Below are 14193 nucleotides of genomic sequence, written 5' to 3' on the forward strand. Positions count from 1 at the left end.
TTAAAGGGAAATACAATACTACCACTAAATATCTGTAAGTAGAATGCACTTAATTGCACATAAAAGGTTTATGGAAGTCTGGTTGAATAAGACTAGAATGTATCTTGCAAAGCTTAATAGAACTAGATTTTCTTCTGTTCCTTTCATGAAAAGTATTTATGTAAGAAAACAAAAAAAAAAATTGGCTACTAACTTTATTAAAGTTGCTCTGTTATTTTGCATTGCATATCTGCAAATTTCCAATGCTTAAGTCTCCTGTGTTCCATTGCTGTGATATATAACAGTATGTACGACCATAAAAATGTGGTGTCACACTCTTCACCAGACGACCATCAATGACCCCTCACTCTTTCTGGCAGCACTCTCACAGGTAAAAGGAGACAAGAACTGAAGTCTTCAGCTACATTTACCAATAAATCATCAGTGGAAGGGGTAATTATTCACGTTACGATTATACTTTCCTGCACAGAGACTTAATTTATGCATGAAGGAAATCTAAGGAAAATAAAGCAAATGCTTACCCACAAACTTCTGTGGGGTGGAGCTCTTACGCTTCCCCATGTTGCTGGCAAGTCTCTCTATGACAGCCGGTCTCTCAAAGGGCATCAGAGACATGTTGCTCCCCATCAGGATCTCTGGATTCTTACACTCATCCATAGGAGATGCTACACAGAACCAAAATGTCACATCAGAATCACTAGCCGGCATGCCACATCCAAGCAAGACACCATTATTGTGCTGTAAAGCTATCCTAGAAAAAGACCATTCTCCAGATGGCTACTAGAACTCTGCATATAGTCAGGCGTTAATGGAGTTTGAAGGCCAAGACCATGTTAGAGATCATTAAAACCAGAGTAGGTAATGTTCTGCAAATGTTTTTTTCCCCTCTAAATCAAAGAAAAATATCCTGAAACCCTTTTTTTTTGCTCCAAACATTGTCATGTTTAATATCTCTATTTGATACCTCCTGAAATAGTGCTCAAATAATGTGTTTATTTTCTAGTGGTTTACCTGCTAAAATATATTGTGCTGCAGGTAATCTGTAAGATTTAACAATACATATATTTAGGGTCCATTCTTTTGTCCATTTGTTAAGAACAATATCAATCGCATTCAAAATAAACATCAAAGTATATGTCTGTGTCCAATACAATATGAATCCAGGTACAAGCTAAAGGCCTATAATGACTCATTTCTCACCTGCAGGAAATTGCTGGGGACCAGATTTAAAATAAAGAAAAAAAAAAACATTCTGGGTTTTATGAAAAGTAATGGATTCTTGGTTGCCCATTTAATAAATAAGATTAAACTAACAATATATTTGTCTGACATAGAGTGCTTTGCACAAAAACACATATTCAAGTTATTTTGTGTAACCTAGGCAATACTAACAGGTGTACGGCTATTTCTCTTTGGAGAGAGGGTAGAATGCCTGGCTGTTTCAAAAGTAATTTTTACATTGTCACAAGTTTGGGTTACAAAGCCATTTGTTGTATAACTTACTGCCCTCTAGAGAAGGTTATATACTCTTGTCAGTAACTTTCAATAGGTTGTCTATTGTCACATGGTCATCATAAGCAAAAGAACTGAGAGGACATATGTCCTCTCAGTAACTCCAATGAAGCTATAGAGATTAATGGGAAAGTTGCACATATAAAAGGGATTTGTCTTTATTTTGTGACATCAATTAAAAGCAATCTCTATGTCATTTCAGCAAGCTAAAGGTATTGACGGTAGAAGCTGCACTAGCTAGTGTGTGAAACACTCGTCAGGAATGATAGGATATGCGTGAGCAGTACTCACCACCATGGTGCTCTGTACCCTGGCCACTTTCCATGCCCACGTTTTGCAGATAGTTGTGACATCGCTCCTTATGTTCTTCAAGGGAGCTGCGCTGCTTGTAGCTACGACCACAATAGTTGCACTTGTGAGGTTTGCCTACTGCAGAGTGACAAGAGATCGGGTTAATTAATTCTTAGCCTAAGGGGAAGACATCTTAGCATTTTGTTAAAATCTCTTGCAAATTAAGTAATAGTAGTTGATATTTATCACGTTATGGTTATCCTGAACTAACAAAAACCTGAAATTGCTTTCATCAAATCAGCCATCACACATAGAAGTTTTTGTTTGTTTAAACCGCAATTTAAGGACATCTTAAGCATCATGTCCAAGGACAAATCATTATTTCCTTTTCAAAATGTGCCTGGATAGGAGACCAGTATGGCTGCCAGTCACACACACACAGATACACAGCTCTCAGCATGTCCTGTGAAGACAGAGGGGGCAGAGAGCTCAGAGGGCCGTTCATCATATGCCATGTGACTGTGGATGCTACAGTTGTCACATTATGGAAAAACTACATAATTATAAATAAATAATAGCTGTCCGAAGAAACAAACCAAGGAAAAATGGTCATTACAAAGCATTTTCTTATAGTCTGTTACAATGGTATATGTTAAAAAACACCAACAATCTCATCTAACCACTTTATTAGACTTAATTGCTGAAATAAAACTCCCAGCTTGTCGGGCATATTGGGAGTTGCACTTTAAAATAGCTGGATAGTCACTGGGTGCTTAGCTCTGATTCAGCCCTTACAAGACAAACAATGGTGCCTAAAACAGGTTACAGGTAGACTGGCAATGCAGTGCAGTCATTACTCTGTAATACTGTGTAAGGGGTATTTCAAGAAGCACAGTTAGCAAAGTTATTGGGTCCTGAAAATGAATGTAAAGCTTATACGTAAATTGTATGCACTGCACTGTGGGCAGAAGGAGAGGGGTGGGAGGGTCATGCAGTAGCAGAACAGACCATTCATCTGCTCAGTGTTTTCCAGTGTCATCAAGAGGCACCCTGTACCCACCTCAGAGTAGATGGGAATATGCAGCTGTCTGAACTGCAGGTAGAAAGGGGCGGAGTAGTGTCATTATGTCTCCTAATCTATTTGATCAGTCACAGTATCTCCCAGATGTATCTGTCCGTTTTTCTTCCAGTCAGCCTGTCTCCCAGTTCAGTCAGAGTGTCCCAGTCCTGTTTCTCAGTCTATGTCCCAGTCCTGGCAGCGAGTCCGTGTCACAGTCTCGTCTGTCTGGCGGTCTGTCTGGCTCCCAGTCCTGGCTGTCTGGCAGCATGTCTGGCTCCCACTCATGTCTATCCTGTCTGGCGGCGTGTCTGGCTCCCAGACCTGTCTGTCTGGCGGCGTGTCTGGCTCCCAGACCTGTCTGTCTGGCGGCGTGTCTGGCTCCCAGACCTGTCTGTCTGGCGGCGTGTCTGGCTCCCAGACCTGTCTGTCTGGCGGCGTGTCTGGCTCCCAGACCTGTCTGTCTGGCGGCGTGTCTGGCTCCCAGACCTGTCTGTCTGGCTCCCAGTCCTGTCTGTCTGGCTCCCAGTCCTGTCTGTCTGGCGGCGTGTCTGGCTCCCAGACCTGTCTGTCTGGCGGCGTGTCTGGCTCCCAGACCTGTCTGTCTGGCGGTGTGTCTGGCTCCCAGACCTGTCTGTCTGGCGGCGTGTCTGGCTCCCAGACCTGTCTGTCTGGCGGCGTGTCTGGCTCCCAGACCTGTCTGTCTGGCGGCGTGTCTGGCTCCCAGACCTGTCTGTCTGGCGGCGTGTCTGGCTCCCAGATCTGTCTGTCTGGCGGCGTGTCTGGCTCCCAGACCTGTCTGCCTGGCAGCGTGACTGTTTCCCAACCCTGGCAGTATTACTGGCTAGCGCAGCGTAATTGAAAGCCCAGACTTGCACTTTCAGTTCCACTTATTGGACAAACAAATAAGTAAATAAATAGTTGAAAATAGATCAAGAATAATAAAACAAACATATTTTAAAATCTTTTAAAGAAAAACAAATGGGGAAGCTAGTGCTGGCAATAGCCTGCAAATGTTACCTCCTCGATAAGCTATCACTGGTGATTATGTGCCAAAGCCCTATCGCTGGTGAAAACACACATTTTCATTACTGGTTTCACCCATTGATAAATATATCCCTAGGTTCTTTACACATCTAACTTCAGCTCAGGCAAAATGCTGTTGTATTGTAAGTAAAAACCCTTTTTTCTCTTTTAATCTCAATCTTATTATTAGATAAGTTTATTAGATAAGTGAATAAGCAACACCTTGTGTTAAAAGTACTTGGTATTCACATATTTGACTACAAAAAAAAAGTCTGTTGAAGGCAAGTTTTAATTTTGCTTTGTCCTGAAATCAAGCTTTTGGAAACCCCCTGTAGAAATCCTGTGTTTGCCCCTGCACGGTATGGTGTATTTGGGGTGGACCTGGCCCCAGAATTTTCCCACAGGCCTCAATCTCAGGGCAGGTTACAGGAGCTCACTAGTGTAATCAGCAGACTGATTACAGGGTGTGGAATCCCCAGCTCACTCCAGGAATGCTGCTGGACCAACACTCCCTCTCAGGCTGGATTTTTTTTCTCTCAGTTGGGTTATAATCCCTCAGGGATATTTCTGAAAATATTTTTTTCTCCTTTTGACTGGTTGAGAGAGTTGCTCAGTTACACAATTGAAAAACATGAAATACACACATTTTATTACATTTTACCTTGAGTTTTTAAAGGTTATTCATTGTTGCAGCTGTAAACAGACACTAAAGTGATACTTACTATCTAGGTATCAAACATAAAAAGTTGTAATATCTAAATGCTGTGTATAAATAACCACATCACATTCAGTAAAGTGACCACCCGTTAAACATAACCTGCCCTGCCATGTGCTGCAAATAGGGTGTTTTCCGACCTAACGCTTCTATTTTAGAACACTGAATTGTAATATAAGGCGTGAGCTGATGCTGAACATGAGGCGGCTACTGTGCAAACTGGCTCCTGGGGGCAGCTGGGTAGGTTGTATTAAGAGTGGGGTTCACTGTTTCAGAAGTCTGCATCAGATGAGGGTAATAGCCAAAATGCAATAAATTGAGTTTATTAATGACACATTTATATGGTGGATTCAGTTTTCTCAACATGTATATACTGAGTGCAGTGTCCATTCAAACGTCTTAAGGGTGTAAGTAAGTCCATGAATCTTAAATAAAACTGGTGCTGGCAGGGTTGCCTGAGAACTATGGGAAGACCCGGATATGGAGCACCTTTAGTTCTGCTAAATTGTGCCAAGTACAGGTAGAGACAGATGCTAGACATTGTATTAAGCTATTCATCTGTACAGCCTATGGGCAAACTTAGATTTTTACATTTGCCTATGCCTTGGGAAGTGTAAAGAACTGGCACAGGAAGCTTTCCAAGAAACCAGAATCTGTTTTACCCACTATGCAATTAGAATGTAATAGTAGCTGCAAATGTGTGTGAAATAGGTTGTATACACCTTAGCACACAATATGCATGTACAAGAGCAAACCCATGCCACACTAATATAAATGATGGGGAATTATAGAGCAGTGGAACACAGCCTAGTACAGGAGCACTGGAGATGTGATGGAGCTGTACTAGATCTGTACTAGAATCCCCCCCAGAGTGACAATGCAATCCATTTTCCGTTACTGAATAAACAATTTTTTTGGGTGGGAGTCACTCAAGGAAATTAATTAATTGTGGGTTTAATGACATAAAACCATATATTTTTCGCAGTGTGGAATATTACGTTAGTGATATGTTACTTTCACCTGCAGTTTGAAGTTTCCATTTTCATACATGCCTACATAGTTATATATGATTCATATATGACTGGCAGATGAACTCGGGATGAGGGTGGTAAGTACTAGGTTGTGGATTTAGACATATAATCATAATTATGTAATTATTTGCTATGGAAATAATCAGGCCTGGATTTGTGACAAGAACACATAGGTCTGCGCATAGGAAGGCAGAGGTACAGGGGCGGCCATGAACATGATCACTTTTGTTTTACTTACCTTGTATATTAAAAGTCAATAATGCACATATTATAAACCTTTAAAACATTATACATCAATTTGTGTATAATTATTTCCATGCGTCCATTTATTATATGCATATGAGAGGCAGCTGGCGTTAAGATTATGGGGGAGAGGGGACATAAGAAAGGGGTCTATGATAGGCAAAAAATGTAAATACAAGCCTAGAAATAATACCCAAATGAAAACGTTGAGGGGGCCCTGATAATCTTACAGGATGTGTGCTCTGACACTTTCTTTCACAACAATGCCCTGACAGGGCACGTCCTGGGGACGACTTGGATTTCGCTCCTTAAACTTCCTTGATGAATAAGAGAAGTAGCAGCCAGCCACACCGCACTGGAAAATCCAGTCAATATGACTTCTCACTTCCAGTCAGCACCACACCCACACCTCCTAGCAAAGGTTTACTCTACAGGGAAATAAACTGTGACGGTGGAGGGGACACGGACAAACCTTACATAAAGCACAGGGATCCATTGTCATATCACTTGTCAAACCATTTGTAGGGGATAGTATTGTGATAATGTGGATGTGATGCCCTGTTCAATTTATATATACCTATTTAACAGTTTGAAAGCAGCTACAAGTATTTTATTGCACACTGAATACTTCCAAACCCTAATGCACCTGCCAGGAACCAGGGAACCATAAAACTCGGTTCCTGGAATTAGTGCTTCAAGACATAGCTGTCAGCATTGTGAACGGCTATTACTATATTACTATTACTACAGCCAGAGATGGTCTCTCTCCTATAGGAAATCCCACTTCTGTTGTCACTGGGCTCTGATCATGGTAATAGTAACAGTGACTCACAATGCTGAACACTATGTCAGTAAGCACCAAATGCAGGAACAAGTTTAGAATGGATATATTACATGATATATTTAACCTACACTGGATTACAATCATTGTTCCGCTTAGAAAACTGTAAAAGAGCATGTGTACCAAGTACCCATATAAAGGGCTGTGAAGGACAGCTATAATTTGTTTAAACCGTATGCATACTTTACAAACCATCTTTTTAACAGTATTAAAAAACAAGAAAGAAAGGGAAAATAAACAATTCAAAATCCAAAAACAAGGGAAACACATCCTGGTAGAGACCTCTAATACAATATTTTCTATTCCTAAAAAGCAAGTCTATTCCTGCAGCAGCATAAGAAAACTGTGAACTACTGTTAGACAATGTGTTTTATTATTAATATATTATTGCTACATTGAGGAAATTAGTCATATCTGCCACTCATTCCACCATATGCTTTGTAATGTAAGGAACATGCAAATCAGTAGAAATTACAAACACAGTAAAAACCTTATATTGGTTTAATAGGGTGACATGTTTCTGCGATTTTCGTCATGTCTTTACATCTTATGACAGCGTTGTTTATGGCTAGTTCTGTGGGATAGGATGTAAAGCTGCCCTCTCTAGATACCACTGTATCCAGCGCAGAGAGTACAGCAGGGGAACACTTAGGGCTATATTTACTAAGCTGCGGGTTTGAAAAAATGGGGATGTTGCCTATAGCAACCAATCAGATTCTAGCTGTCATTTTGTAGAAAGTACTAAATAAAAGCTAGAATCTGATTGGTTGCTATAGGCAACATCCCCACTTTTTCAAACCCGCAGCTAAGTAAATCTAGCCCTTATAGTCAACTCTGCCTGAATGTACCAGCCAATACATTACAGTCATCTGAAGAGGGAGAACTCACCTGAGTGTGTCCTGAGGTGCCCTGTAAGTGCATCTCTCCGCCGGCAGGCATAGCTACAGAATGGACACTTAAAGGGCTTCTCCCCAGAGTGAAGCTTTATGTGGCGCAGGAGATTCCCCTTTTGTGTGAATGATGCTCCACATTGGTTGCAGTGGAAAGGGCGTTCCCCTAAACAAAGACACAACCAAGGCCATTTCATTAAAGCAATGGGTAACTATACGTCAAGTGTTACAAATATGCCCCTTGTCATTATATTGTCCCACATAGGATCAGCACAGATTGGTACAAGAGGTGAGTCTCATTATTGAAGTTACTTACAGAATCTATTGGCCAGTTTACCAGCATTAAATCAGATATGCATCAATCACCACAGACTGTATGCTAATGTGTTGAATGTCCCGTAGGCTTAGCAGCAAAAAGAGAAAATCAGGTGGAAAAACCCCTCCACTCATTTACATTTAGATTATGAAAATAAAAGAGCAACAGCTATAATCTTCTTTCCTTTAAAAATAAAAATAATTCTACTCACTTTTCAGTTTAAGTGTAGAGCTGTGCTATGGGATCTGACATAACAAGAAATACCTTCAGTAAAAAGTGATCACGAAAAGCTGGAGGATGACTATAAAATGTGCATCTAGACTGTAAATGACAAGTTTTTGTGGGCTCCAACAACAACAACTGAAATACCAAAACTTTAATATCTCTGACACAGGATTACATAGAACAGAATAGATTACAGATTGCGCCATGTTTGAAAATGTTGCCTTAAAATCATAGTTCAGAAACATTCACATCATGTTTGGATCTTGGGTCTGATAACAAGAATATGAAAGTAAGAAGAACGCAAAACCAGAGAGTATGGTTAAGAGCAGTGATCTCTTTCACACTGATCATGAGACGTGGTGGAAGCCACCTGAATGATCAATATGCAGCTGTAAATGTTGTGTCCAACCGAGGTGCAGTATAACAAATACAAAGCTAATGTATAAGCCGTCCACTCTAGTATAAAGTGAAGTAGCTCAATTGCCCTTAAAGACATTACCGTTTTAAATTTAGCTGTCAAACTCGCAGAATATAAGCGAATTGCAGAAATTGAAGCACAATAGATATACCCCAGAACTCATTTTTAAAGCACACTGGATGCACACAATAAATCGCTTGGGTTTTTTGCTGGTGCACTTAGCAGGTCTGCCCAATGCACTACAAGACACATATCTATTCTCTGCTAACGGGGCATGCCTCTACAGAACGGTTTGTAGGAAGGCGGAAAAGTCTTACGAGGTGCACTGGGTAAAACTGTAAAATGCATATCAAAGCCCAACCTCATGTCACTTGGTTACCAACCCTTGCATTAAATGAAACTTTCCAGACGTTCTCCTAAAATTCTGCTATGTTAAGACTCATTGATGGATTGAATTATGAGAGGGAGGGGTTATCATGAGTGGGAGGGATATCAGGACAGTCTTTATTACAAGTGGCACTTTTGCTGGTTTGAAACTTTTTTTTCCCCTTGGACAAAGTACACCTGTAAATGTGCTTCTCTGTCAAAGTGCAAGCTCTGCAAATCCATGCTGTCCAACATCAAGGTGCACTAGTGCAAACTGAAGTACGTGTGGTCACCAAGTGGATTTTGTTTTTGTTCTTCAGTTTACCCAATAAAGGTTACTTGCAAACTGAAAAATATGCGAACGTGCAGAGCTTTTCAATTTGCACAAACGGACTCAACTCACTGGCTTTGCAGAACAAGGAGCACACCCTAAAATCAGTCTGTATACTTTTTTGGAACTGCAGATCCGTTTGGAAATGCGCATGATGGAAATAGTAAAAAAAAACAAAACTAAGAGCCCAGATTAGTACTAATCGCAACATTTCAGGTTTTCCGCAAAATACCTCTTTGTTTATCCCCGTTTAGGTTTTATTAATTATGAGACTGTGGGGACACCTGGATTTATTAAGTGTCACTATTGTAAATTGGAATGTTTCCATAACAATAGTAGAAATGTGATTTTCCATCTAAAGTACATCTAGAAGGATCAAAAGGACCCTCATTGAAAGAGAGCTAGATCCATCACCTCCAAAGACATATTGAAAACAAATTATTTTTAATAAAAATGTGGCATCCATCAAACTGGAGATCACCATTTAAATTCTCCCTAAATTTAATTTTCTAATTTTGTGAATGTAAAATGATGCAAAGTAAACAAATCCACCCAGCTTCTCTGAACATGCAAAATGTTACACCCCACATCATCATTTTGATGCGAAAACCCCAGGAATGTGGCGTAAGATTAGGGGCTAGATTTACTAAGCTGCAGGTTTACAAAAGTGGGGATGTTGCCTATAGCAACCAATCAGATTCTAGCTATCATTTTGTAGAAGGTACTAAATAAATGAAAGCTAGTATCTGATTGGTTGCTATAGGCAACATCCCCACTTTTTCAAACCCGCAGCTTAGTAAATCTAGCCCCAGGTGTGTTCATGCAGACATAGGCGCCTGATGTCACCAAACAAATTGCACTGTGCCATTCTGCACTTTCCTAAAAGACCTGCAACTCATTTTAGAGCTTGGAAAGACATGTACAGGTCATTTCAGTGGAATGTAACATACAACAGTACTAATTTCTCTGTTTTCAGACCACAGTGGAAAGAGGACAGAGAAAACTGTACAATGTTGTCACTGAAACTCAACAAACTCGGCTGTAAAGAGAAGACACCAGACGCAAGTTCTATTTCTGGTATCTTTGATTTTCTCTCCTAGGGGTCTATTTATTAAAACAGTGCGGTGCCAATCATTCAAGCACTGCTGTAATTCACCATGCCGGGCTGCTCTGGGAGCCCTGGCGATCACCCCTTCCAGCACAAACTCTTTTTACTATTTAGCGCTGCCGTGAATGGAGGAAGTGTTATGCACATGCGATTAGCACTTTAATAAATACACCCCCTAGGATGAAAACGACCAACTTTACTAACACTAATGTCATATAGAAGATAAATACTGTGCCATGGTCTAGCTTTTTCTTGCCAAAGAGTGGATTCAAACAAAAACTCAAAGTGACCAGCATTACAAGCAATATAATAAGTGCAACATTTTGTGAGATATAATACCATTTTTCAAACAGCATAATGAGAATATAAAAAGCACAAAATGTAGTACCCTTTTGAATTTTGCATGAAAAAGCTACATGAAAATGTCACAAAACATCAACTTTTTATGTGTGTATTATAGAGCCTGCCAGCTGAGCACAGATTAAAATACATCTGTTACCTCCACAGTGACAGCACACAAGCACTACCAGACGTAGCATACAACCATACCACTCAGTTACAGCACATGAGACAGACTGGAACACCACACGTGTCATGTAAGTAATATTAGAAAAATAATAGAAGTGACTTTGGAGATCCTTCACCTGTGAAAAAAACACTTTGTGTGTGTATGTATATAAAAATAAAAAATACACAGATATCATCATACATTGTGTCCTATCTATATATATATTTAAATATATATACACATACACATTTATATATACATATATATGTGTGTGTGTGTATATAAATGGCTAAGCACTTCCACACAGGTAAAGCACCTCCAAAGTTACAAGGCCACTTGCAATGTCCTTTTTCATTTTAGAGTAGAGGGTAAATTGTTCCAGGAAATGCATGTAAGTACACAATAAATGCATATTATAGTTTCATTAAAGCGAATTGCTAGTATCATGTGATCTTCATATCCAGGTGTTTTACCTTCACTGACAGATATACATTCCATTATGGGAAGCTGTCAAAATAAGTCATGTGACCCATGTGTCATCCCTGCTCATCAAATATATATGGGATAATTTACCCCCTATGGCAAAATATAAGCATATCACAAGATACAAGGATTTCTACAACCACATAAAAGCACATGTACGCAAACCCTTAGACTCACTTCTATTACCCTTGTTTTTTTTAGTGATTTATTCCTTGTATACGTGAGCAGTAATTTTATGACAAAGAAATTAAATCCTGTGGCAGGATGCCGCCAGTGGGAGGAGCTGGGGCAGTGCTGATACTGTGTGTATTTATGATCAATGTAATGTCTAGGTGATGTCATTTAAAGGAGAAAAACAAGAATGAAGGAGAGATGTAACTATTGTCAAACATAGTAGTGAAATATATTATCACTCTTGGACATGAATGGGTAATGTTCTAACATGCCCACAGCAGAGATAGGTATTATTATCCCCATCAGTTACTGGGAAAGACAAGGATATCTGTCACAGCTGGTTACACAAGGATTCAAACCACTCATGTTATAAACCTATATCTTACAGATGTGGCCTCTCTATTATCCAAATGGATGAATCCCTATATATCTATCACTGTGCCACCTCTGTAGAACTGATGCATGTAAAAGGACAAAAGGTGCACACCTGTAGTTATACATATATAGGGATGCATAAAGATTTGCCCCTTTTCCAGGCAGATCTCTCGGATTCCCGGGTGAACAGGCCACTCTGCTCTAGTGAAGTGGTCATGTTGGCCCCACCCCTGCAGCAAAATTATGTGACTGCATCATTGTGCCGAAGGACAGGGCCAAAATGACTTGATTTGCGGTGTCCAGCCCCTCTCTGGAGTCGCTCCGCCCTTCTGGGATCTCCCAGTGGGACAAAAAAAAGTAGGCAAGTATGACTGTATATAATAAACATGTGACATTATTATTTCCAAAATTTCCTGATTGTGCCATTGTTGCTATTTATAGATATCTGACGGATAGAGCGTTGGCACAATTAACATATCTTTATTGATTGTGGACTAGTGTGAACACGTTTTCCAATCTTAGTGCAAAAATCAAGTTACCATGTTTGCGCTTGATAAAAGGATGTAATATCACCCAAAATAAAATTGCTTCTATTAGACTGTCTGTAAAGTAATAAAAGGTTTTTATTTAGCTGGTGCAGGTCACTTTCAAAAGTTTTAAGAGGATGGATTTTGGGTTGGCTGCTCCACTGAAGAATACCTGAAGGATCAGATTGTAATATTACCTGAGCTATTGCAAGCACACACATGAATATTAAAATGAACTCACAATTTCTTAATGAGCAATAGAAGGCAGAAATCCTAACTGGCACTCCATCTGTTGCCGGACTACATCTCCCATGATGCTCAGCCAGAGGTGAAAGCTAGAGTGCTGTGCCCATACCAATAGTGGGTCATATCGCTGCATGTAATTCTCAATTGTAAGAACATCTCTCCAGGGCTCCGTCGGTGTAAACAGATTCTTTACACCTGACAAATATTGTAATTAAATAATAAATAACTGAAGCTTTAACTGCCGTTATGGATGTGTCATATATCACTCCTCACGGAATTGAATTAGTTTTAGTAATGAGTTTTTAGTCCAACTTTTTCAAACAGAGTGGAATGTTGAGTAAGCTATATATCATAAATTCTGAATTAGGTAACTATGCTTTCATGGCCTGACTTCTTCAAAACAACTACCACTGCTGCCTCAAAGACAGGGTTTCATGCTCTGGAAATATAGTGTATGTTTTCTGCTAAAGCGGTCTATAACAGAGGGTCCGGGGGATGGAAAAGGACGTGCTGACCAATACTATAGTCTATGGCTGCATCTATCACCCATGTTCATAGCTCATTCAATTTAAAAGAGTTGTTCATTTTCTACAAAAGCCATTTTAAATGTGTGTAATGAGCATCTTAATCATTACATGACAAAGGGTTGCTTTTAGTGCAATTTATGGATTGATTACATTACACTACATAAGTGTTTAAGTAGAAGATTAAGTGAATATAGGGGGCTAAATGATTTTTGAGAAGCTGCATGACATAAGAAAACGCCCACTCACTATTTCCCTATTTTAAAGTGCACTTTCTGCCTACGTACGGTGGAGGTAGCCATTTTGTGGGCGGAGCCAGTGTTCATAAGAATAGAGAAAATCAGTTCAGCCACAGTGATGGCCCTGGGTTCTAGTGAATTGATAGTCTAAAGACTGGTTCAGCCCAGAAATCTGCTATTTACAGTGTTCAGATGACAGGAACACTAAATGTAACCAAATCAAAATGGTTAAGAAGAACTACCCCATTGTCCCCAATGACTTTATTCTAGATGTTAATTGTATGGTTTGTACCCAGAAATGCATTAACCCCATAGGATTTTCCCATAAACTTAATACAGGCAAAACCTGCTGTGGTATTAACCATCATGTCCATTATATATAATAAATGTTTGTCAAGGCTGGTGCACAAGAAAAAGCTGATATAACTCATAGCAACCAATTAGATTCAGTTAATTTTGGTTGCTAGGGGTTACAACTCCTTTTTCCTAATACACCAGCTTTATAATCCCTGACCTTTGCTGTTCTATAAAAAGTGTTCTGTCAAATATTAACCCACATTATTACTCATTAGCTTATTATAGCTTCAATTTGAAGTAGGCTGGAGGTACACCATGATGTCCAGACCACTGCATGCAGCTCCCATCTACCAAGTCCTTAATACTACTATGCATGCACATCAAAATCAAGTAACCATTTATACTTGGAAGCTTATTAAACATACCAATTAGTATAACACAGGGCGCTTT

General features: G+C 39.7%; 1 protein-coding gene across 4 annotated transcripts in view; it reads right to left on the reverse strand.

Annotated features, from left to right (window-relative positions):
- IKZF2 (IKAROS family zinc finger 2) overlaps positions 1-14193 on the reverse strand; it is a 72326-nt gene that overhangs the window by 10755 nt on the left and 47378 nt on the right. For 3 of the 4 annotated variants that reach the window (XM_075180325.1, XM_075180323.1, XM_075180322.1), the window contains exons 5-7: positions 7605-7772; positions 1804-1941; positions 522-665 (exon numbers count right to left, since the gene is read on the reverse strand). In XM_075180325.1, coding sequence (XP_075036426.1) covers positions 522-665; positions 1804-1941; positions 7605-7772 — 450 coding nt within the window. The remainder of the gene's footprint in view (positions 1-521; positions 666-1803; positions 1942-7604; positions 7773-14193) is intronic. The other variant, XM_075180324.1, reaches the window with a different exon arrangement.

Source organism: Mixophyes fleayi, chromosome 7, assembly GCF_038048845.1.
Source record: "Mixophyes fleayi isolate aMixFle1 chromosome 7, aMixFle1.hap1, whole genome shotgun sequence".
Classification (NCBI taxonomy): Eukaryota; Metazoa; Chordata; class Amphibia; order Anura; family Limnodynastidae; genus Mixophyes; species Mixophyes fleayi.